A 25,686-nucleotide genomic window follows, 5' to 3' on the forward strand; every position below is an offset into this window, starting at 1 on the left:
GCTCACGTTCTCATGTCCCCTGGGCGTTACAGTCCTTACAAACCCCGTGTTCGGGAAGAAGAAGAAGAGCTAGAGAAGAACCCAGAAGAGCCAGGAGGGGAGGGGGGAGGGGGGAGAGGACCAGGCCCAGAGCTCCCGGGAACCGCACGCGGTGAGTGTGTGTGGTCTCAGCCGCGGGAGGGATGTTGGGGTGTCTCTGCCCTCAGATCCTGGCCTGTGACTGGGGTGCAGGAGCGGGCGGTCTGACGCAGGAAGAGGGAGTGATGGGTGGTCAGGGCCTACCTCTCACCTTCTGGAGGAGGGTGCTCGGTGTGGTTTATCAGCAACCACAGCCGTGCCGCGAGCCGGCTGCCCTGAGCTGCCACTGGGCACGAACGCATGTTCTGGGGGCTCGTGAGGCCTCGCCGGAGGCGGACGCGGAGGCACACTGAGGCTTCATCACCTGGCCATCCCTTCCTGCCGCTGGACCCTCTGCTGGCTCCTCGCTCCCTCCCCCCCCCGATGTGGGCACTGCTCACACCTCCTGGGGCAGAGCTGCCCTGAGAATGGCCAGGCAGTTCCCAGGGGTCCTCAGGGATGGGGGGACTTCTTCCCCAAATGCAGCTGGTTCACTGAGCACGGTTCCAATCGGCCACCAAAGCCTTAAATTGCCCAACGTGACTGACTACAGTGTACCAGCGCCACTCAAGTTTTACAGCAAGATTTAAAAACAGTCCAATACATGTAACGCATAAGTGCATGTTTGTACATGTTATACTTAAATAACTACAGGCCTCTTCCCTTTTCCAGACCTTGTTGGGGATTTATAATGTCTCATCTGAAGTGATGCATGCAGAGTGCTCATAATGCATGATGAATGGTCTTAGGGAATAACTGTGACCTTGTGTTCAGCTACCATTACTCCGGGCACAGGGTGCTGCACCTGTGAGCTGAGGTCTTACTGATATCGTCTCTGTTTTAAAATAAAATGAGAATCACAAAATGATAATGGGAAACATAATCATGGAGAGGGAGAGTGTAAAGGGGAATGAGTGATGGTTACACCAATGTATGCCATTCCTCTACATGATCAATATACATATTAAATATGTCACCTCGGTGTCACCTAATTTCTCTCGTGTAATATGAAGTAATAATTTATCTGTTTATGTGAATTCACTTCCAGGAATCTTTGCTGTTCTATCGTAACTGCTTAATTAAATAAATTACATCCCAATTGACTATATTTAAATTAATTGATATCCGAACTCACATCTGCAGCTTTTCTCAGGAACACTCCTAATTAAATTGCATCCTCTACCCCTTGCGTGGTTTTAGAAGAAAGTGCTTTCATCGACCGCAGAACTTATGTCCACGTCCATATCCTCACCCCGGACGGAGACGGGGTGGCACGGGTGACGAGCTTGCTTCCCTAATCACACCCGGCTCCGCCACCGGTAGGCAGTGCCTGGGCATCTCATCTTAAGGTGTGTCACTTTAAGCTCCTCCTTCCACTTGGTTCCAAAACTCACCACACCTTCACCTACCATCGCTGTGAGGACTGAAGGGAAGGGGGTAGGTAAGGCGGTGAGCACTGCCCAGCACCCTTGCCGGTGCATCAGAGAAACGTGCGCCAGTGGCTGGCGATGGGCTGGGCGCCGTGCTGAGCACTGAGGATGCGCAGAGAGAGAACAAAGCCAAGTTCCCTCTTCACCGGGCAGTGGACAGGTTCTGCCTGAGCATCTGCGGTCAGGAGGACATTCCCAGAAGGCAGAGGGGTTCTGAGCATCTGGAGAGGGGTGACCATGGGAGCTGGAGGGCAGGCAGGGATTTGGGATGAGAGCTGAGGATGGCTGCAGGGGAGCCATGGGGACCACAGGGAACGGGGTCTGGGTGCGAGGACAAGCCACAGAGGCCCTGGCAGGTCCCGGGGACAGGATGAGCGCTGAGTGAACCCCCGTTTTCAGGGACTTTCATGTCACTGGGGTTTGGAAGTAGTTACAATAATAGCTTCATCATTTCCAACAACTTAATACAAATACAGAGAAGATGCTTTTTTCCCCAGGTGACTTCAAGGAAACCTTAGGAATCCATAAACAGCAACAGAATTTGTTTTCCATCTTCACTGGAATTACAGTAAAAGTTATCCTGGGGCGTGTTATGTTGAGTGAAATAAGCCTGTCAGAGAAAGACAATTATCACACGATTTCCCTTATAAGTGGAATCTGATGAACATAATAAACTGACTAACAAAACAGGACCAGAGACAGAGAGGCTGGGAGAGACTGACAGACCTCAGTGGGGAGAGGGGAGGCAGAAGAGATTAGCAATGTTTCTATAGAGAGAGTGAGGAAAGCTCCTTGAAATGTTTTATCAGCTCCTCTCTAATCAATGAAGCCGCCAACAGAGTAAGGAACCCATGGGAATGGAAGGAGCCATGGGAATGGGATGGAGGACATGGAAATGGGATGGAGCCATGGGAATGGGATGGAGAACGTGGGAATGGGATGGCGCCATGGGAATGGGATGGAGAACATGGGAATGGGATGGAGCCATGGGAATGGGATGGAGAACATGGGAATGGGATGGAGCCATGGGAATGGGATGGGGCCATGGGAATGGAATGGAGAACATGGGAATGGAATGGAGCCATGGGAATGGGATGGGGCCATGGGAATGGAATGGAGAACATGGGAATGGGATGGAGCCATGGGAATGGGATGGAGCCATGGGAATGGAATGGAGAACATGGGAATGGGATGGAGCCATGGGAATGGAATGGAGAACATGGGAATGAGATGGAGCCATGGGAATGGGATGGAGCCATGGGAATGGGATGGAGCCATGGGAATAGGATGGAGAACATGGGAATGGAATGGAGAACATGGGAATGGGATGGAGCCATGGGAATGGAATGGAGGCATGGGAATGGGACGGAGCCATGGGAATGGAATGGAGAACATGGGAATGGGATGGAGCCATGGGAATGGGATGGAGAACATGGGAATGGGATGGAGCCATGGGAATGGGATGGAGAACATGGGAATGGGATGGAGCCATGGGAATGGGATGGAGGACATGGAAATGGGATGGAGCCATGGGAATGGAATGGAGAACATGGGAATGGGATGGAGCCATGGGAATGGGATGGAGAACATGGGAATGGGATGGAGGCATGGGAATGGGACGGAGCCATGGGAATGGGATGGAGCCATGGGAATGGGATGGAGCCATGGGAATGGGATGGAGCCATGGGAATGGGATGGAGCCATGGGAATGGGATGGAGCCATGGGAATGGCAGTGCCGTGGGGACAGTGTCCTCTCTTACATGGAGCTCGCGTCCTGCCCGCTACCGCCTGCTCAGAACTGTCTTGTAGGAGAGAATGCTTTCCCCTGGGCCTATGCTTCTCTTGGGCTGGCTTTTCGTCACCTGATTTCCTGACCTGATTCTAAAGAGTTTACTCAAATCGTCCTATTGCGGAGCCGTCAGGAAGTATGTTTCCATCTTTGTGTCCAATGTTTTATTATCCAAAGACACTAAACTACCCATGTCCTCACAGCAGCGCCGTGTGTCATGGTGCCCGCACAGTGAGCTCGGGTGCAGGCCCTGGTCTGAGACACGCATCTTCCATGCAAACACTTAGGAATGACTTCCAGCGACGACCGCTCTTTATTGCAGAAAGCGAGCAGCAACACGTGAGCAAGAACTGCGGGGGGTGGCCACGGACACGAAGGGACCTCCCGTTTAAGCAGCATGAGTGACTCCTGCCAGGAGGAGATGGGGAGGAGACGCTGAGCCTCTGCTTTGGGCATAAAAGTCGGACGTGGGGGTCGGAGTAGCCGTGAGAGTTTCACGGGACCCCAAGCCAAGCCAGCCACCACCAGAGGCCCGTGGGGGGGCTTTTCTCCAGGAAACTGGGACCCGGGGGGACAGGGAGGCTCGGCGAGTGGGGGAGACAGCCTCTTCTCGTTGCCCCTCTGAGCGGGAGTGGGGGGCAGAGGCAGAGTGTGGGGGGGGGGACGTGCCTGAGACCTGGATGCAGGAGCTGTGGGCTAAGGGCCAAGGCCTGAGGGCTTCGCAGCACGTCAGCGTCTGAGTAGGCGGACACTGAGACAGCGTCTGTGTGTACGATGAGATTCAGGGCCATGGAGGGAAAGTTATGGATTCATAAATCAGATAAGAGTCCAGGAGTACCCTCTCCACACCTTCCCTTTGTGTTTCTGTAACCACGGAGGACAGGTGAGGATTTACGAGTTTTGTCTAGTCTGGCCTTTACAGCTGTTACATATGCTGCTGGGGTAGAACAGCAAGGAGCGCATTAAAGAATAAAAGCGCATTATTTTCCTCGGGGGAACCATCCTACCTGGGCCGCGTCCTCATTAATGACTAGAACGTTGTCTATCACCTCCCCGGGCGGGACATCAGCTTCCCTGAGTTCCTCTGAAAGCCAACAACGTCACGTGTAGGATGAGGCCGCATACAAGCGGCCCAGGGGCCACAGGCCAGGGCACAGCCAGTCACAGCTGTTTGACTGGAGGTGAGTGTCCTGCCCGGAAAACCGCCAGCTGCCCCGGCCACCCCCCTGCAGCCTGGCTACGTCCCACCACACCACCCACCTGCAGCCCCGCCACACCATGCCACGCCCCACCACGCCACCCACCTGCAGCCCCGCCACACCATGCCTTGCCCCAACACACCCTCGGTGCCAGGGGCACTGCTCAGCTGTGTGCTCTACACGTACAACACCACAAGTGTAACCAACAACCAAGGGGGCCGCTCTGCCTGTTGCTACCGGAGCCGATTCAGCAGCCACAGGGCTGGCTCCTGTATGAGCGCTCATTCCAGTCCTGCCGGCAGCGGGAGAGCAGCAGGTCACCCCCACACATCTGCTCTGTCCCCCATAAGCCAGCTGCTGACATTGGGGAGAAGGACAAAGGTTACCTGGGAAGTAGGCAGAAGGGCAAATGGGCAGTTTGCAGGTAAGCAAAGGGCTGGGGATTTGCAATGGCCTGTGTGTGTGCAAAGGCTGGGATTTGCAATGGCCTGTGGGTGTGCAAAGGGCTGGGGATTTGCAATGGCCTGTGGGTGTGCAAAGGCTGGGATTTGCAATGGCCTGTGGGTGTGCAAAGGCTGGGATTTGCAATGGCCTGTGGGTGTGCAAAGGCTGGGATTTGCAATGGCCTGTGTGTGTGCAAAGGCTGGGATTTGCAATGGCCTGTGGGTGTACAAAGGGCTGCGGGTCTTCAAAGGCTAGTGATATGCAAAGGGCCGGGGTCTTCAGTGGGCTGGCAGCTCTGGTCTCTGCAACAGGACGTCAATCTTTCCATGATAACAGGCAACTCCCTGGTGGGGAGGATGGGCTGCACTTCCAGGTGAGCCCCTGGTCCCCTACAACTCCCAGCCAGGTGAGAATATGTCTTCTTTATTTAAAATTTTTTAAAATATATATATATATATATATATACACATATATGTATATATATGTGTATATATATATATATATATATACATATATGTATATATATATGTATTGATTTCAGAGAGAAGAGGGAGAGGGAGAGAGATAGAAACATCAAGGATGAGAGAATCATCGATCAGCTGCTGCCTGCACGCCCTGCACTGGGATGGAGCCTGTAACCCAGGCATGTGCCCTGACCGGGAATTGAACCGTGACCTCCTGGTTCACAGGTCAATGCTCAACCACGGAGCCACGCCAGCTGGGCAGCATGTGTTTTCTTTAATCAGAACAAAACAATCACAGTTAAAGGCGCATGACTAATATTTCTTATCATTAGAGCCGGTCCCCAATATTCTATTTCTGCCCCTGTCATTCCCCCACTGCCGTTTTTATCCTCTCGTGTCTATGAGGTTATTTTTAGAAGAAAACTCTCAGCCTGTTAGACTCCATTTGCTTCTGCCTTGAAAGCAGTTCTTGGGGATGGAATACAGCAAATACAGGATCTAAAAAGAGGAAGACGTTGAATACAGCAGCGAGCTGTCAGGCTAGAGAAAATAAACAGGAGAAAAAGTAAAAAGAATTCCCGCAACCCAGACGGGCTGGACAAGTCAAATCCAAAAAGCCCTTCTCCTTGTTTTACCTTGGAGGTGACTTCCCTAATTTGTTGAATGTTGTCTTCTATTAATTGAGAATTGTCCAAAAGATTAAGAGGGCACATTCCTTTGAATTCCTCTCCACCGTGGTTATGCTGCAAAAGCAAACCATCTATGGCTGCCCGGCCCTCTCGCTGCCTCCCTGGCCTGGCTCAGCGCTTGATTTATCCCATGTGCAGCCCTGGAGGTGGCATTCGGGGCTTTTACCAGGTCGCAGGCCAGCTGGGTTGCTTCTACGTGAAGGGAGCCAACCATTACCGGCTCAACAAAAAGGGTTTTACGTTGCCAAGGACTTTGGAAAATTATGTACAGGCATATGTAATTATCACTGAAAAGCTTTATCATAAATCCTTCATTCTAGTTACATCTATTTATTATGTCGGAACAACTTGGAGATTTTAAAGCCGATTATTATTACCCAAGGCATTTTCTTGGCAAGTTTTGTAACAGGAATAACTCACTGGCCTCCAGTGGCTTTAATGGGAAAGTACTACTTTATTTTATTTTTCTTTACGAGATGGGAGGGCCCCCCGCCCCCACTGCTGTTTTGCAGCCTGCTGGAGGGCACCTCTGCAGAGCTGGTCCTCCTAGGAAAAGACTTGGGGGCCCCGAAGGTTTTATTTCCCATATTTTTCTTTCTGAATGGACTGCAACGACATGAAATCTTGCGTATAAGAAGAGATCTTAAAAACAGAAACAAACAAAAACCCCCACAGTAAACAAGCGAGTGCTCGCAAAGGGTGGACTGGGACATTGGCCTGAGAATAGTATCTCACGAACCCAGCTCAGCAAATGGGTTCTGAGTGGCACACAGCCCACATCGCAGAGACAGAGGATTCCCCACGTCCCTAAACAGCGAGGTGCAAGCTAAGCCCCAAAAGATAGAAAGCAAGCAAAGCACAGCAGCAACCAAAGTTACATCACAGACAGACAGACAAGAACCCTCCCTAGCAAAGAGTTTCTGGCGACTGGTGCCTTGAAGTTCCTGCACTCCCTGCCACGGGTCAGCCTGCCACAAGCAGCCGGGCCCCCAGCAACACGGGAAGTGCCCCTTCCTTAAACAAATTAAACCAAACAACAGAGACACAAAGAAACAACCAACAAAGACCCTCTTGTATACAACTAGAGGCCCGGTGCACGGAATTCGTGCCTAGTAGGGTCCCGAGGCCTGGCCGGCGATCAGGGCGATCTGTAGGGTGACCGGTGGGGTGATCAGGGGCCACCACTGACACCCGCCTTGACTGGCCTGGGGCCTGTGGGCAGCTCCTGCATTGAGCGTCTGCCCCCTGGCGGTGTGTGTGTGTCATAGCGACCGGTCGTTCTGCTGTTCGGTCGATTTGCATATTAGGCTTTTATTATATAGGACATTTACAGGTCTGCACGGCCTACGGACCAGCCTCACACCAGGCTCCCTATCTGTCCACCTCAGACACCACGTAAAACAACCTCGAAGCAGAGCAATCTCTCTCGTCCCAGAAGGGCCCAGGCTAAGGGCTCAGGGACCAGGCAAGGACCGCTGGAGGCCCCTGACACCCAGAGCTGACCGGGCTCACCCAGAAGAGAGGCGGTACAATGCCCCTGGGCCATGCACAGCACTGCCAGGCACAGTGCATGCGAGAGGCAGCAAGTGCAATTCATGCCGTACAAACACACTTGATTCCTCCTACAAACACGCTTGATTCAACTTAGGTCTAAGGTGCCACTAACGAGGTCGGAGATTAGTTGAAGATAATTTATTAATGAAATAGTAGCTTGCGCTCCTGCTACTCAACCCTTTGCACCTCTCATGTCCCCACCTGTTGGGGATTTTAACCTTCGATTTCGCACTCTGCAGAGGCCCCACTGCTTCTAGCAACAACCTCTGTTCCCAGGTTTGATTGACAGGCACGTTCCCTACCTCACCCTGACTTCACTGCATACACCTCCATCACCCCCTTCCTCGGACCCCTCCCCACAATGACCTGCAAGGAATGAACAGGTGGTTCCCTGGGGACAGTGATGTTGCAGGTTCCTGGTGAAGCTGCCAGGCTGACGCGCCTCTAATGCACGGCCTCCCCTTTGCTCCTTTCCTGTTATTAGCAACCAGCTCATTACCACGGTAACAACACCACAACCCAGGCATTCGCTCCACTGCCGTTGAAGGCGATCCCTTCCACATCAGCAGGGGTCTGGTTATGTAAACAGTTCATACATGTGCAAGCTGGGCATTTAAATACAGTCAGCTCGCGGAAGGCCCACTGACACTGCATATGCGTGTGTGAGTTTGAATGACTCCATTTGCTCGTTTTTCTGAATTTTTAAATGATTTTTTAAATTGATTTCAGAGAGGGAGATAGAGGGAGAGAGAGATACAAACCTCAGTGATGAGAGAGAATCATGGATCGGCTGCCTCCTGCACGCCCCACACTGGGGATTGAGCCCACAACCGGGCATGTGCCCTGACCGGGAATCGAACCGTGACCTCCTGGTTCATGGGTCGATAGTTAACCTCTGAGCACACCAGCGGGGCTGAATTTTTAAACCATAATTTTTAAACTATGTCTTTGGGAATGTTTGCCTCCTAACGAATGTCAAGGAAATATTTCTGTTACCCACGTCCCTGGGAACAGATACACCATCAAATTCAGCTCTGTCGCCGCCCAAGGCTCTGTGCCGTGATCTCATGGCAGATTCAGAAAAACCCGGGAACCCTAAAGAAAGAGGGGGTCCCGGTGCCACCCGCCGCCCCGCTCACCTCGGCAGATGGGCCGGTGGTCGCTCCAGGCAGCCAGCGTCTCGGTGACCCGCTGGCAGGTGATGCTCTTGGAGCCCTGCAGCACGTAGCTGTCCTCACAGGAGAACTGCACGTTCGCGCCGACCCTGCGCAGCCACAGAACAGAAACAGCCCGTTACCTGGGAAGACGTCTTAGCAGAGGCCGCCCAGCCCTGCTGCCCTCGTGCTGTCACACCAACGCTGGCCCTGAGCAACCACGGGGCCCTGCCCACATGCGCCCTGTCCTGTAGCAGCGGGCACAGCAGGAGACACCACGGGCTCAAAGTCCACCCGCCGGCTTCGTCGCTGGAGAGCTTCCTGCCCCCTCCGGGACGCACAGGGAATGAGGGACGCGGCCGGGGTGGTGCTGAAGGGGAAATGGGGTGAACGGTGTATCCCGAAGACAAAACCCAGGTGGATGTCATCCCCTGCGAACAACTATCTCACAGAAACACGCGGAAGAGGTCCAGGCCACGAGAAAGTCTCAGCACAAGAAAGGCCGAGCCCCTAGCTCTGGTCCCATGAGGTCTGGGAAGAGCCGGCTTCACAGAACCAGGGGCTGGCATGGGGGGTGGGCTGGGGGGTGGGGAGGGGGAGGGACGGTGGTTATCAAAGAGCAGGCATGAGGTCCAAGGTGAGTCCGTTCCACAGACCCGCTGTACACGTTGCCCCGACTGTCAACACCTCAAAGTCTTTAAGAAGATAAATCCCCTGTTAAGTGTCTTGATTGAAGTAAAATTTACAAGAAAACACTTGCTCCAAATAAACGGGAAATTTCCCAGGAAGGAGTCTGTGTTGTTGTCATAAATATTAGTTATGTTCAGAGGAAGGCCAGTGACGCCGTGTCGCACAATCGCGCCTCGCGGGAGAGCATCGCCTGCTGTAGAAAGAAGCCCATCGGCCTCGAGTGAGACGCACATCGGCTCTGGCTGCCGAGAGGCAGCCCCTGTGCGAGGCCCCGCAGGCGGCTTCCAGCCGGGTCTGCGACAGGTGAGTGGGTTCCGTCACAGCTGGACAAGCCATGGCCACAGGGGGACCTTCCACATGTGCCTCCCACTGGACAAGCCCTGAGCTTGATGGGAGCGAGAGCCTGGCCGGCATAGCTCAGTGGCTGAGCCTCGACCTATGAACCAGGAGATCACGGTTCCATTCCTGGTCGGGGCACAGGCCCGGGTTGTGGCTCCGTCCCCAGTGTGGGGCCTGTAGGAGGCATCCGGCCAATGATTCTCTCTCATTGTTGATGTTTCTCTCTCTCTCTTCCTCTCTGAAATAAATAAAATATGTATATAGATTTAAATTTTATTTTATTAAAAAATATAAATAAGTATATAAAATGAGCTACTTTCTTGAGAACGAGGGCCCTGTGGCCTGATGATTATGTGACGTGTTACAGAACATGTGTGTGCGTGTGAGTCTGTGTGTGTATGAATGTATAAGTGTGTGTGTGTGTGTGGTGAACCTGGGAAGAAGGGACATAAACAACTGACTTTAAACCAAAGGGCAGAGAACCCCCTGACCCGAACCTCAAGAGTGAATCAATAGCACTTTCTGACCCCGATCACATAGAGATAGTGACACAAAAAGTAGTCACACGTGCACACCTGACCTCACGGGCCTCAGATATACATCCCACATCGTTCCTGGCTTTGCAGTAACATTACTGCTCTTATCAGGTCTGTCCCGTCCCTTCCCCATCTCTGCTCCCCCCCCTCCCCTCCTCTTAATCCCTCTTTCAGTTTTCTCTCGCCTCCTTTTCCCCTTGTTATTTTTAATAACTTTTAAGATATGTTTTCATTGATTTGAGACAGAGAGGAAGGGAAAGGGAGAGACAGGAGCATTGACGAGAGAGAGACATCATGGATCGGCTGCCCCCTGCTCGCCCCTGACTGGGACAGACTCCACAACCGGGCATGTGCCCTGGTGGGGAATCAGGTCTCTCCCACTCCTTCCCCGTGTCTGCTGCCCCCGTCTCCCCCCATCTCTCTCCCTCTTCCAGTTTTCTCTCTCCTCCTCTTCCCCCTTCTTACTTAAAAAAAAAAGATCTTTAAAATATTTGGTGAAACAGCTCTGAGAAATAATGCTGGCAAAGAAACCCGTCTGCTCTTCAGCGCCCCCTAGTGGCCCCTATGGCATTTGCATGTTCCGCAACTGCCCCTGGTCCAGCTTTGATGGGCCAGGGCTGTGGGTGTCGCAGGAGGTACTGGTGGGGGCAGCACAGCTCCGTCACACAGTCCTGGCCGATGCATAAGAAGAACAGAAACTGCTAGGGAATGTTAATGGAAAAACCGATTTCACCTTTAGTAAAAATGCCACGAAACAATACTCTCAGAAACCAACGCTTGGGCTGGGTTGGAGAGGTCTCTGCAATTGATTCACTGTTTTCACGGTGACCAAATGTGCTGCAGATTAAAAGCCCCCACAGGAAGCCCGTCGCTGACAGTCGGTGGCTCGTTCAGGGAACAGCAACCAGCCTGGAGTGTGCGGCACGGCCTTCCCATCATCCTGCCCAGAACGGATGGTGCCCAGCCCGGCGGCTCCCACACGCCCCCGAGACACGATGACCTCGGCTTCCACTCCTCGCGCCTCTCCCTTCTCCCGTGGACGTACAAGACTTAGTTCTTCGTTTTGCTTTTTTTTTTTTGGTTAAAATATATTTTATTGATTTTTTACAGAGAGGAAGGGAGAGGGATAGAGAGTTTGAAACTTCGATGAGAGAGAAACATCGATCAGCTGCCTCCTGCACACTCCCCACTGGGGATGTGCCCACAACCCAGGTGCATGCCCTTGACCGGAATCGAACCCGGACCTTTCAGTTTGCAGGCCGACGCTCTATCCACTGAGCCACACCGTTAGGGCAAAGACTTAGTTCTTTCAGGGCTCCCTCCGGTGTTTTATTCAGGAATGTTGGCCTAAGGCCCAGCGGTACAGCGGGCTGGGGCTGGAGACAGGGCCGCACGGCGTCAGGTCACAGGACAAAGCCCGGAGGCCTGCGTGGTGTGTGACGCACTCTGACGCCCCTCACGGCCTCCAGCAGGGGTATCGAGTGACGCTCTCCCTGCCATGAATACCTGCGGGCAACCCGAGGCAAAGGCACGGATTCAGACCATCTCCTAAGAGAGCACGGAGCAGCCCCGCGGGAGGCGGTAGGGAGCAGATGCCCAGCAGCCCGGGGTGAAGGGCACCTGTCCATGGCCATGGGCTGCGTCTTTGTGGTCACCGGCTTCCACTTTAAAATGCTCTGTGGTAGAAAACCTCATGGATTTGCCAGTTAGTAAGTCCTTATTCCGCTCAGAAAGGAGCTTCGATGCTTAGCCAATGGCATCCAGTAACTGAGTAACAGGCTACTGGACCATTGGCAGTGAGCTGTCGCTGTCTGGCCTGGGCTTGCTCAGCACCCTGGACAGCGCCACCATCACAGACACCCTGGGCCCCAGGGAGCCCTGAAATGCCCATTGCCCTTTCAATTCGCACACATCACGTTCCCTTTCTGGGTCATTTTCCCTTTTTACAGGGACAATTTCCAGGCTCATCTCCTCCCGTCCTGAGGCAATTGCGCACCACAAAAAAGCATCAGGGAGCCAGGGAGCTCTTTGGCCTCAGGAAGGAAAAGCAACGGGTGTTTCACATAATTTTTAGATACTGCGTGTCAGCAACAGCCCAACCCAGACCCTCCCAGCATGCCCAGCGGGAGGCGTGTCCAGCGCGAGAGCAGGACGCTGAGCTGGGAAGGGGCGTCCGTGCCTGGCCAACGCGGAAGCCAGGCCTTCAGAAAACGCATGGATTCTCCTGTGAAGAAACTGAATGTAAACGTCATCAGTATGTGATGTGACGCGTGCACGGGAGTCTTTGAAAGAAGAGGGCTCTCTGTCTGACGAAGCAGAAACAGTGCACCCCATACTCACCCCGTTTACACAGGGCGGAAGCGCGTCCACATGATGACACAGGACTCCTTGGTGAAGGGAAGGGCGGGCAGTGGGGAGGGGATCGGGCTGGTCCCCTGGGGCAGGGCTGTCCTCAGGCCCTTCTCCAAGTTCTGGGGGCTGCTGCCAAGATCAGAGGCGAAGGCCCCCACCCCCGTCTCCCAGGCATGGAGGCCCGTGGCTCCTGCCCGTTCCCTGGAGAGTAGGAGGCCCAGGGCCAGGCCTCGGGGCCAGAAGCCGCTGCACTGACTGTTCTCTTTCCTCTGCAGAATCATGGATCGGCTGCCGCCTGCACGCCCCGCACTGGGGATCCAGCCCCCAACATGGACAGGTGCCCTGACGGGGAACCCAACCGTGACCTCCTGGTTCCTGGGTTGAGGACGCTCAACCCCTCAGCCACGCCAGCGGCTGCGTGGAGGGTGCCCTATGGGAGGCAGCTGTGGCTGGGCCAACGGGGTCTGAAGCAGCCACAGGTGCCCTTCTCAGGGGACGGACCGGGTTCCAGGAGTGCGAGCGAGGAGGGCGTGCTACGCAGTCCTTAGAAGCGCAACGGTCCTGGCAGAGCAGTGACCACGCGGATGTGTTTCCCGGCTGCGGCCGCCGAGTGGCCGGGATGTCCTGGGGAAGCAGCCGCATCGTGCAGAGGACACAGAAAGTGTACGTTCCTCACAACGTGTTCTCACCTTCCAGGAGCCGGGGGGCGATCCCCAGGCAGGGGCCGAGGAGGGGGCGCCCGGCCTGCCGTAGTGACCGCAGGCCCGAGGCAACGCCGGCCCACACCGTCCTCCTTCCTCTGCTTGGCCTGGTGCAGGCGAGTCGTGGAGAAATCACTTACAGGCCCGATGCTGCTTCCCGAGCTAAGGCAACGCTGGGTCTCACAGAAACCTGCAGCTCGTCCTCTGACTGCCCAGTGGGAGCCAGTGCGAGGTGTGTCATGTGGAAGGAACGTTTTCCACGAGGGCCCGAGCTTCAGGGCCTTAACCGGCGGCGTGGCTCAGGGGTTGAGCATCAGCCTCTGAACCGGGAGGACACAGTTGGATTCCTGGTCAGGGCACAGGCCCGGGTTGCGGGCTTGATCCTACGTGTGGGGCGTGCAGAATGTCGCCGATCCATGATTCTCTCCCATCATGGATGTTACTCTCTCTCTCCCCCTCTCCCTTCCGCTCTGAAATCTATAAACATTATTTTTTAAAAGAAGTAAAATCAAGGAAGCCTGTCCTCTCTCCTCAGAACCTCGTGATCCAACCTGATAGAAACATAACTGGGAGGCAAATGCGTATTTCCATCACTCGAGAGGGCTCTGCGGTGACAGATGTGTGGCCACAAGCACACGCAAGCTCCTGGAAAAGTGGGCGTGATGACGCGGGAGGCGGGTGAGGGATCTCACACAGTGCAGGTCCCGGGGGCCGTGGGGTGCTGGTCAGTGCCCCCCAGTCCGCTTCCCGGAGCTCCGCCCTCCTTCCCCACCAGCCCATGCTCCTCCCGGAGGTGGGGGCTCTGACACCTGCGACGCCTCCAGGGCAGGCCGGTGAGGCAGGAGGGGAGGCCACTCCTGGTCAGGTCCTGGACTGAGTCGTGGCAGCAGCAAGACAGACCCCAGGGCAGCGGTGGCCCCTGGGGAGGGGGTGGCTTCCGGAGGGGTGACGTGGCTCCCAGAAACCCAGGACTGGGGTGCGTGGGGCTCTGCCGCGGAGGCAGGTGCGGAGCCGTGTTTCAGAGAAATCAGGGGAGTCTCCGATTCCCTCTCAGCATCGACAACATGGAACACAGAATTCTTTAAAGACTAGACCTCAGGGGTCCATAACGTGTGAATGGATATACTTACACATAATATGACATGTAAGTATATACAAGTAGGTATAACTTAAATGTATGTTATATACACTTACCATAAGTGTACACACACATATATACATACACACACACACATGTCAGGGCGTGTGGGGCAAAAGTAGGTATACAGTTGTCCGTATGGAACATAATACAATTAATAAGTAATATTACAAGAACAGACTCTGTTGTGTATACTCACAAAGGTAATCCTACCTTTGCCTCACCTGCATATGCTTCACATGGGACTCTCTGACACAGACAACAACTGTATGCTCTTTAGAGAACCTGTAACACGGGCAGTGAGGAGCAGGCTACACGGGCCCATGTGGATCCTGGATCCTGTGTGCAAATGAGTGCGTCCCACCCTCCCAGGAACCAGCAGGGGAGGGCGCCACCTGCTGGGCACGGGCGGCCCATGCCAGGGCCCATGCTGAGAAGGCTGGGCTCCAAGCTGGTCCCAGCAAACCTGAGCCTCCGTGGCTGCCTGTGATGTCCACACCCCGCACCCCCTGCACCCCCGCACCCAGCACACCCCACGCACCCCACTCAGCGCTCCTGTAGGTGTGAACATTTTGCACCTCATTTTCTTATTACAAACCACTTGGGTCGACAGGGGCTTTGAGGTCAGTAAGCGGATCCCATTTCAAATCTCAGTAACCATCTCAACAGCTCTATTCGCAAAACTGGAGATGACGGTGTCGCCTGGAGTTGAGGGGACGTCCTAACCGCACAGGAAACAGAGGCATGACCAGGCCAGGGCCCCCGCGGAGCCTCGTCCCCACTGCCCCGCACCCCACCTGCATGTCTCCCTCAGTCCCACCGCCCGGCACCCCTATCCACTGTCTCCCTCAGTCCCCACCGCCCTTCACCCCACCCGCATGTCTCCCCCAGTCCCCACCGCCCTGCACCCCACCCGTATGTCTCCCTCAGTCCCCACCGCCCTGCAGCCCCATCCGCTGTCTCCCCCAGTCCCAACTGCCTGGCACCCCCATCCACTGTCTCCCCCAGTCCCCACCGCCCTGCACCCCCATCTGCTGTCGCCCCCAGTCCCCACCGCCCTGCACCCCACCTGCATGTCTCCCTCAGTCCCCACTGCCCTGCACCCCACCCGCATGTCTCCCCCAGTCCCCACTGCCCTGCACCCCACCTGCATGTCTCCCCCAGTCCCCACTGCCCCACACCCCACCTGCATGTCTCCCCCAGTCCCCACCGCCCTGCACCCCACCCACATGTTTCCCTCAGTCCCCACTGCCCTGCACCCCACCCGCATGTCTCCCCCAGTCCCCACCGCCCTGCACCCCACCCACATGTCTCCCCCAGTCCCAACCGCCCTGCACCCCCATCCGCTGTCTCCTCCAGTCCCAACTGCCCTGCACCCCCATCCGCTGTCTCCCCCAGTCCCCACCGCCCTGCACCCCCATCTGCTGTCTCCCCCAGTCCCCACCGCCCTGCACCCCACCTGCATGTCTCCCCCAGTCCCCACTGCCCTGCACCCCACCTGCATGTCTCCCTCAGTCCCCGCCGCAGTCTCTGGCACTAGAGAGTGTGCTTGTCTTGCAGAGTGTTGGTCAATGTGAAGAAAACTGTCCCCAGATGTATCTGGGTTCAAACAAGCAAGCTTTGCACTTGGGGCTGCGTTTATCTGCGATTCTTTAGAGATGACACTGCAGTTACTATCTAGACCGTCTATGGAGAGAAATATTTCCAAAGAAACAAGAATAGTAGCATAAATACCGTTGGATGAGGACTATTTTAGCAACTTAATAAAGTGAAGTCTTTGCAAATAAAAACAGCCCCAAATTACCTATAATTACAGCGCAAACGACAAATGAGGTTTATCCACTCATCTTGACAATGCTGGCCATTAGGTTTGATTATAAGAATTTACACGAAACTGAATTGCCTTTCATTCAAAACAGTCTCAGAAAGACTGTAAACAGTTCAGAAAAGCCTCCCCCTGCTCAAAACACCAGCATTCGCAGTGAATTTGCTCCAGGCCAGGCACGTTCCCGTGCCATCTCAGCGAAGGGGCACGAGGTGTCATCACGCGGGTGTGGTCTCCTGGCTCACCCATGAGCGCACACAGGCTCCACCCTCATGCGGGTGGAGGCAGCCAATACACAGACACAGGTCCTGCCCGTCCGATGCCCACGGGCACCACACATCCCAGACTGCCGGCAGGAATGGCAGCGAGTTTTAATGTAGTTGCAATAAAGTCGATATCCGAATGGCACTTTGCTTTTATGGTCGAAAAAATAAGGCCACCTGCTCACCTGGCCAGCTCAGGGGAGGCCTGCGTGGCGGCCGTGCAAACTCAAAGACCTAAAGTGACCACACGGGATGGTCTGAAATTAAAAATTTAACTAAAAGCAGTTATGGTGGGTCGTTATGTCCTAGGCCAGCATCTTCCCTGACAAAGATCAACATGGATCTGTACTGAACTGTTGTCTTTCTGCATCTATGATAACACATCTGTGGGCTGTCGGGTAACTTGTAACTTCCCTTTTTCAGGGCCGCTCAGCGTGCAGCCAATGGCACCATGGGGACCCCAGATTGCCTCCTTGTGAGTGTCACCATGTTCATTGTTGACCGTTAACTGCCCTGCACCCACCCAAGAAGCACGTGCCCATCATTTCACTTTTACCCAATCCCAGAGCTTTCCCGCTTTGCTTTCTCCCACCCCCCCCAATCCATCACCAATGGAGTTCCTGTCACCCACTTACGGCTCCTCCTTTGATGGTAATTTATAAAAACAAGGTGAAAACCCGCCATTCTCCGAGCATTATCCCAATCCGTTGAGATTCTGCTTCTTGGTAATTGTTGACAGTTTGGCTCAAATAAACTCACAAAATTCTTTACAGGTTTGAATGTTTTTGTTGTTGCTGTTTTTTTTTACACTAACACTTTCTTCATGTGTTCTTTCTCCTTATAATTCCAACAATAATTTTATTCCGATGGAATAATTTTATTCCACGTGGAGTGTGGAGTGCACCTCTTCTCTAAGTGTGGCCCACAGGTCCCTGGTGGGGCGTGGGGCCTTCTCAGAGGGTGTGGCATTTTGATAACAATACTAAGATGCCCGTGCTTTCTTCCATGTGTTAATGGCATAGAAGCAAGGGTGAGCGAAACTGACAGCAGCCTCACACCTGCCGAGGTGCTAGGGACCAAGCACTAGAAAGTTTTCTGATAAATACATTCAAACCTCGTTTCCCCAAGGTCTCCATTTCCAACAATTCAGTTCTCAATTAAGTTGTTCACAGAAAAAAAAAGTCTCGGTTGTCGACCCAAACTTCAGTTTTCCACCAGACAGACAACCCTTTCATGCTGAAACCTCAGTGGGCAAAAGGCATCTCTCAGGCCACGAACAAAGGAGGGAGTGCTGTTGTTGCTGGGGAATCCAGGATTAGCACAATTTTAAGTCATAAAGGGGCCGCCAAGGGTGCTACTGCTGCTCAGGGTATGAGGGAACAGTGGTCACAGGCCAGAGAAGAGGCAGGGAGACTCTGGCTGCTTTGGGTGAAGGAAAAGCAAGGAGCGGGTGGCAGCATTCGGAGGCAGCGACATGGAAAGAAACGACGACGCTGCAGGAGGACCTGGTGCTGAGAGTGGTTAAGGCGAGTAGGGGCGGTTTGATAAGTTTAAGAAAAGAAGTGCTTATTTATAGATTAAACAGCACATGAAACATGTACTATATATAAGGGTAAAACGGCATCGTTTCGGAGTCTGGGAAAGATTAACTCAATTTACATTATTTCTAATCAGGAAAAAACAATTCCATTTTCGGATAAATTGTTTGTCGAACAGCCTTCCGGAACGAATTAAGTTCACAAACTGAGGTCCCCCTGTATAGCCATGCTAATAAATGTGACGCTGTTGCTATTATATTCTGAAATACGCGAACATTTGAGAAAATGGCCCATGCGTGGTGGTACAAGACCATGAGCGGATAAAGCCTCGATTCAATGTGGAAGCCAGAGGAACACATTTCAGTGTTCATTGTGATGATTTAATTCCACATTGCAGGTAACATTTAAGTGGGTATCATTTGTCAATTTTTATGGTAGTTTAAATATGAATAAGCATAACTGTTTGAAAGGCTATTAAAATATTCATTCCTCTTTCAACAGTACGTGAGGGCAGATACTTCTTAAAAATATTTTGACCCTCCCCAAAATGCCGTTTAACAGACTGAGTGCAAGAGAAGATATTAGTGTCTGTATACAGCAGACCGTACTAACAGTACCAAAAGGCGGCTGGAGAGGTATGCTCAGGCGGGCAAAGCTGGTGTCAGGGCACGGGTGCTATCAAGAGTGAAGACAGGCGCTTTGTCGTATTGAAGACGTGAGTTTCTTAAAAAGACGTAATTTCAAACATGCATGTACCTAATAACACAGCTTCAAAAGCCACGGAGCAGAAACAGGCGGACTACGGTGAGAGCCCGTGCAGCCCTCTCAGTGACAGAGTGAGCGGCAAGGTGCCCATGAGGGCGTTGGCGGCCTGAACACGTCCATCACCCACTCGCTCTAACAGGCGTCTGTACAATTCTCCACCCAAATGTGGCTCAATGTGAGTTCTTTTCCAGGTACGCGACGTGTTTGCCAAGATAAAGCATTTCTAGGCCAGACAATAATGACCAATAAATTCAAAAGAAGTGAAGTAATATAAAGCGTTCTCTCTGAGCACCAAGATCCTTGGAAAATCCCTAGATATTTGGAAACTTTTAAATAACCCACGAATCAGAGGCGTGGTCCCCGGAAAACGAGAAAGTGCTGTGCGCGGCAAAAACAGGGAACTGTGATTCTATGGGATGCGGTAAAGCAGTTCTTAGAGTGCAGCTCCTATCACTGAACAGCCCCGTTAGAGAAGTCAGAAGGCCTTGAATCACAGCTTGGATCGTAGGGATGGAGAACAAGAAGAGCACACAGATCACACAGGAATCAGAAGCAAGTGCGTAATGAGGGACTAGAGCAGAAACTGATGGGATACAAGGCGAGCGAGGCCAACAGGAAAAAATCAGGGACACTGAGTGTGTGCGTGTGTGTGTGTGTGCGTGTGTGTGTGCGTGTGTGTGTATGTGTGCGTGTGTGCATGTATGTGCGTGTGTATGTGTGCGCGCGCATGTGCGTGTGTGTATGCATGTGTGTATGTGTGCGTGTGCGTGTATGTGTGTGCGTGTGTGTGCGCATGTGTGTGTGTGTGTGTGTGTGTGTGTGTGTGTGTGTGTGTGTTGAGAAGATCAACACATTCACATTCACTAGGACGATGGATCCGGTAAAAGAGGAAACAGAAACCACCAACATCAGGAATGAGAACTGTGACATCATTAATAATGTAAAGGACGAGAAGGGAATGATATGAATAATTTTATGCCATTAAATTTGACAACTTAGATGAAGTGAAAAAACTCCTTGAAATATGAACTCTCAAGCTCACTCTAGTAGAGATACATGACCCAAGTAGGCCTGTCTGAAGGAATGAAGTTGAATTTGTAATTTAAAAACTTTCTCTTAAGAACATATCAATTCCAGATGGCTGCCCTGATGAATTTCCCAGAATTAAAATATCTATCTATCTATCTATATCTATATATTTATTTATTACCAGTTCTATACAAACTCTCCCAGCTATTCAAGAAGAGAGAATCTTTCTCAATTAATTTTTTGAGACCAGTACTACTCTGATACCAAACTAGATTAAGTCATTACAAGGAAAGTGTACAGGCCAGTAACTTTTCTGAACATATATGCAAACAATCTAAAAAATACCAAAAAGAACCAACAGTTTATAAAAACACACACATCAAAACCAAATGAATTTCACCCCGAAGTGCAGAGTCAGGAAAATCTATGTAATTCATATCAACAAACCAAATAAACCAAAAGATCATGTCACTTGATGTAGAAAAGCTTTTGACAAAATGTTACACCCGCTTCAGATTAAAAACTTCCCATAACCTAAACGCGAAGGGTACTTCCTCAGCCTGGTACAAGGAACCAATAAAAGTCATGACGCTAAAGCCGCTCCGGAAGATGAAACCCAGAATGCGCTCGCTCCCCTAGGACAGGGAGCCCGCAAGAACGCCTGCTCCCTCTGTTGGCCTGTGCACAGGCTCCACCAGTGTCCTCGGGCGACAAAGGAAGCAAAAGGCATTCCGGTCGGACAGACAAGATTAAAACGCCTTTAACTGCACTTGAAAGTATCCCCTGGGCAGCGAGTCCGATGAAATACGCGTCCCCCTCCCTCCGCTATTTTCTCTCAGTTGTTAGCTCCCTTCAGAGGCTAACTTGCTGCGTGTCTTTTCTGTTTCTCTCTCAAAAACCAGTGAGATAATGGGAAAGAAAAATGAGTTTCTGGCTCCCCTGCAGTGTTTGATTGCGAAGCTTTTCCCTAATATGTGTTCCCATCTTGAGTCATTTTGAAAAGGTTTAAGTTTCTTTTAAAAAATATGTTTTTATTGATTTCAGAGAGGGAGGGAGGGAGGGAGGGAGAGAGAGAGAGAGAGAGAGAGAGAGAGAGAGAGAGAGAGAGAGAGAGAGAGAAATATCAATGAGAGAAAATCATTGATCAGCTGCCTCCTGCACGCCCCCTACTGGGGATCCATCCAGAACCCAGGCATGTGCCCTGACCGGGAATGGAACCGTGACTTCCTGGTTCACTGAGCCACACCGGCCAGGGAGGTTGAAGTTTCTTGAAATAAATGAAAAGATACAAATATCCAAGCCAATAGCATTGCTCCCAGGACCACAATCATAATGCGCTGACCGAAAAGCAGTCTCCAGGTCATCGTGACCCTCGTACAATGAATGATAACATTTTCTAAATGAGACGCACAGCAGGCCACTTCCATGCATTAACATGAAAGCTTATTTAATGAAATAATTGGGAAGCGACAGTTAAATTTTCTCTCCATCTATTTCTTTTTTTACACATTAACCCAAATGCATTAGACTATGAGAAGAAATTAAAACGGGGGGGAAACCTAGAGATGCATTTTGATTATATACATTGTGAGTTAATTTTTCATATTGGGTCATACAGTGAAAGGTGGCAACTCCAGCGCACCTGGAATTTCAGCACAGACGTAGAGTTCTACTAGTAACATAGCTGCCTAATAATGGAGAAGTTGTATCTTTAAATCGAAAGGAAAAGAAAAAGATTAGCGACAGCAAGCTCACATTTCATGCGTTAGAAAATAATGTTCTTTTCAAGTCATGCCTTTATCTCCCACCTGAAATCAGCTCCTGCTCGTCGCCCGAATTCTGGAACCCCCGGGTCTGGGCACATGTCGGAGACGAGGGCTTCGCCCCCCTGACTCACTGGAATAGAAGAGAGAGAAACATTATTATGATTGTGTGCAGCTACTGGGGAAATACCCCGAGAATACACTTATATTAGGCAGATTTGGTTCTTAAGTTATGACTTAAAATGCTATTTCTTCAAGGATCAAGACAGTTGAGCTGCAATAAAATGAACGATTATTCTTATCCTTATCCCATGAGAGGGTCCCGTTTTATTGGTTTGAGCTGCTCTGGACTGAAGGGCTCTATTGTTTGCTCACTGCGGTTGACTCTGTGGCTGGCTACAGTGACAAGAAAAGAGAGCTGCCCGGGAAGATGTCTAAGTTTATCAGAAGGAAGACTTCGCTCGCTCCCCAGGGAGGAAATAATGATGCTCATTATCGATGAAGCCCTAGACGAGAGCTATTTTAAAAAAATGGACCGTTACATTTTAGCCATCAAACACGTTCATCACTGAACTTCAGCGAGCTTCGGTTTTCTTGCACAGATGGGCTCATTCACCTCCTGACTGGCCCGTGGAGCGTCTGTCCCCCGGGGCGGGGGGGGAATGCTGTCCAGTCACAGGACAGTGTCTTAAGGACTCTATTGCTTATTAGACAGAGTGGCTGCCACTCCAACACTCACGCCCCCCCCCCCTATTTAACGTGTCCACTCCAAGCTAGGACGGAGGAAAAGCCAGAGGGTCTCTATTCAGAGGGTCTCTATTAGCTCAGAGGCCCCTTCCAGAGGCCCTCCTACAGCCTCCGCTCAAGTCTCAGAGAACGGAAGTGAGTCACAAGCCAACAGATGAGCAAGTTGCTGGCAAGAAAGACAGAACTGCCTTTTCTCCATTTCATTTAAAAGCAATTCTACAAGCTGAGGTCAGAGTAGGAACCTCCATGCCCTCGTTCCATGGTGGAAACATCAAATAAACAACCACAGGCAAAGGCATGTTGTAGGTGCTCTGCACACCATGCAGAGACTCAGAGCAACCCAGCACATGCCCGTGAGGAAACCCACAGTCACCTGGTCCATGGGAGAGAATGCCGTGGACTTCTCACGTGGCCTGTCTCACACCTTCCTTGACTTGTGGCAGGGCAGGTAGGAGGAAGTAGCCTAGTCCTGGTTTTCTTACTGGAGACAGAGGAGCTGAGAGGACCTGGTCTGTCATGTGCTGGCCCCCCTGTGGGCTGCTTGAGGGACTGGTGTCTGTCTTGCCTAACTTGGAGCTCAGATGGGCAATAGGAGTGGACGCCACGGAATGAATGGAGGAGCCGCCTGCATGTCAAAGGTGCACAGGAAAGGCAGCCATGTGGACACCTGGGCAGGAAATTGCAGGCAGCAGAATTCAACAGGATGCCTAAGGCCCCGAGAAGAAGCTGGGGCGGGGCTGTTGGGTATTAAGATCTTTTAAAGTGACTGAGTTAGCAGGTAAGGGGAGCACACACACAGACCAACCGGACTCATGCCCAGGAAAGACCCGAGAAGATCGAAAGTCTTTGTTTCTGGCTGGTTCCCAGGCCCAGGGACCCACGAGTTCATACAAGTCCTCCATACCACCCTGAAAGGCCTGGGAGAGGCAGCTTTGTCTCTCAAAGGCCCAGTTTATGAAATAGAGCACGAAGCCTACAAGGAAATAAGAAAGCAGGGTCCAGGCAAAGGAAAAGCAATCTCCAGAAATACCCCCGAAGAAACACACGCATCCGACTGCCTGTGCAAAGGTGTTCAATGTGCACTGGAGTGCAGAACAGCCGAACTGTTTTAAAACTTGAGGAAAAGTATAGACATACGAATCCAAGGAGCTCAACAAACTCCAAGTAGGAAAACTCAAAGACCCACAGCAAGACACACATCAAAGACAAGGACAGGGAACCCTGAAGCAGAACGAGGAAAGGGACTCCTCACACGTAGGGATGCCCATGACACTGTCAGCAGGTTCCTCAGCCGGAACCGTGCAGATGAGAAGGCAGTGAGGCGAGATCTGGAACTGCTCAGAGGAAAACACCGTCAACTGAGAGTTCTGCGTCTAGCAAAATGGTCCTTCCGAAATGAGAGGAAAGTTAGAGCATTACTAGACACACAGAAGCTGAGTGACGTCATTACTATGTCACCGACCCTCTAAGAAACGCTAAAGGACACTGGATACCAACTCAAAGCCACACGGGAATACAGCGTTCTCCGGTAAAAGTAAATGCGGGGAAATACTTTTAAAGACCCACTATTCTGTCAACGTGAATTGCAACCCCACATTTGTATTTCCTGCAAAACGTAAAGACAAATGCACAAAAATAATCATAAATCTATGTTAGTAAGCATATGCTAGAGATGCAATTTGTGGCGACAATAGTATAAAATAGTTGGGAAAGCTGTAAAAAAGCAGTTTTCTGTAAGTGTAGTCTCCATGGCAACCACAAAGAAAACCTACAGAATACACACAGAAGGAAATGGGAAAGAGAAGATTGTAATAAACTGAACACAAAGGGGGATAGTAATGGTGGAAACGAGGAACAGAAAGCTACAAGACACACAGAAAACAAATAAAATGGTCAATGTGAGTGCCTTCTGAGCTGTAATTGCTTTGAATGTAAATGGAAGCTACTCTGTGTCCCTTCAGAACTCCTATGTTTAGTGCTGGTGGGTGGTGCGGGTTTTAGAGCGTCCTCCCAAAACGCCAAGGTTGCAGGTTCAATCTCTGGTCAGAGGACATACAAGAAGCAACCAATGAATGCAAAAATAAGTGGGGAAACAAAATCAATATCTCTCTCTCTCTCTCTCTCTCTCTCTCTCAACCACACAATAAAATATTACAAACATGTTGGGGCCTTGAACGGGGTCATTAGAAGGGGCCCTGCTCCAACACGCCTGGTGTCCTGCTAAGGAGAGGAGGTGAGGACGCAGACACGCGCAGGCGGGAGGCCAGGCGAGGCCGCGGGGGAGACGGCACCTGTCAGCCAAGGAGAGGGCCTCGGGTTAGGAGAGCCAGCCCCGCCCCACCTTGCTCCTGGGCGTCCAGCCTCCAGAGCCGAGAAGAAATGAATGTCTCCTGCTTCATCGCCCAGGCTGTGGCCGTGCAGATGGCAGCATCCGCAGACTGACCCCCCTCCCCCGCCCGCCAGTCTAAAGACATGGACTGGCAGAGTGGGCTGAGAAGAAGAACATAATGACATGCACAACTATCTGCTGGCCACAGACACTCACTTCAGACCTACAGACACACAGAGGTGGAAAGGGGAGAGGAGCTGACGTCACGGAGCCCGAAGGTAGGACGGTGGTGCGGGAGCCGGGGGAGGAAGGCCGGAATGACTGTTCACACGTCAGAGAGGCTCCGTCCGGGACGATGAACACATTCTGGGGATGATGGTGGAGCCGGGTCACCAGGACGTGAATGCACTTGATGCTGCAGAACTGTGTGTGCCACGTGGGGGGAAAGTAACTTTCCTGTTCGTGCATCTCACCGTGTGTGTGTGTGCGTGTGTGTGTGTGTGTGTGTGTGCGTGTGTGAGTGTGTGTGTGAGTGTGTGTGAGTGTGTGTGTGAGTGTGTGTGAGTGTGTGTGTGAGTGTGTGTGTGTGAGTGTGTGTGAGTGTGTGTGAGTGTGTGTGAGCGTGTGTGAGTGTGTGTGTGAGTGTGTGTGAGTGTGTGTGAGTGTGTGTGAGTGTGTGTGTGTGTGAGTGTGTGTGAGTGTGTGTGAGTGTGTGTGAGTGTGTGTGAGTGTGTGTGTGTGTGAGTGTGTGTGAGTGTGTGTGAGTTTGTGTGTGTGAGTGTGTGTGAGTGTGTGTGAGTGTGTGTGTGTGTGAGTGTGTGTGAGTGTGT

The 25,686-nt window shown here is 52.0% G+C and overlaps 1 protein-coding gene across 1 annotated transcript in view; it reads right to left on the reverse strand.

Moving 5' to 3' along the window:
- Positions 1-25,686, reverse strand: part of LOC118653230 (CUB and sushi domain-containing protein 1-like) — a 213,225-nt gene that overhangs the window by 4,534 nt on the left and 183,005 nt on the right. The window contains exons 9-10 of the mRNA XM_036303903.1: positions 21,826-21,913; positions 8,827-8,951 (exon numbers count right to left, since the gene is read on the reverse strand). Of these exons, the coding sequence (XP_036159796.1) occupies positions 8,827-8,951; positions 21,826-21,913 (213 nt within the window). The remainder of the gene's footprint in view (positions 1-8,826; positions 8,952-21,825; positions 21,914-25,686) is intronic.

Source organism: Myotis myotis, unplaced genomic scaffold (assembly GCF_014108235.1).
Source record: "Myotis myotis isolate mMyoMyo1 unplaced genomic scaffold, mMyoMyo1.p scaffold_m19_p_39, whole genome shotgun sequence".
In the NCBI taxonomy this organism is placed as follows: domain Eukaryota; kingdom Metazoa; phylum Chordata; class Mammalia; order Chiroptera; family Vespertilionidae; genus Myotis; species Myotis myotis.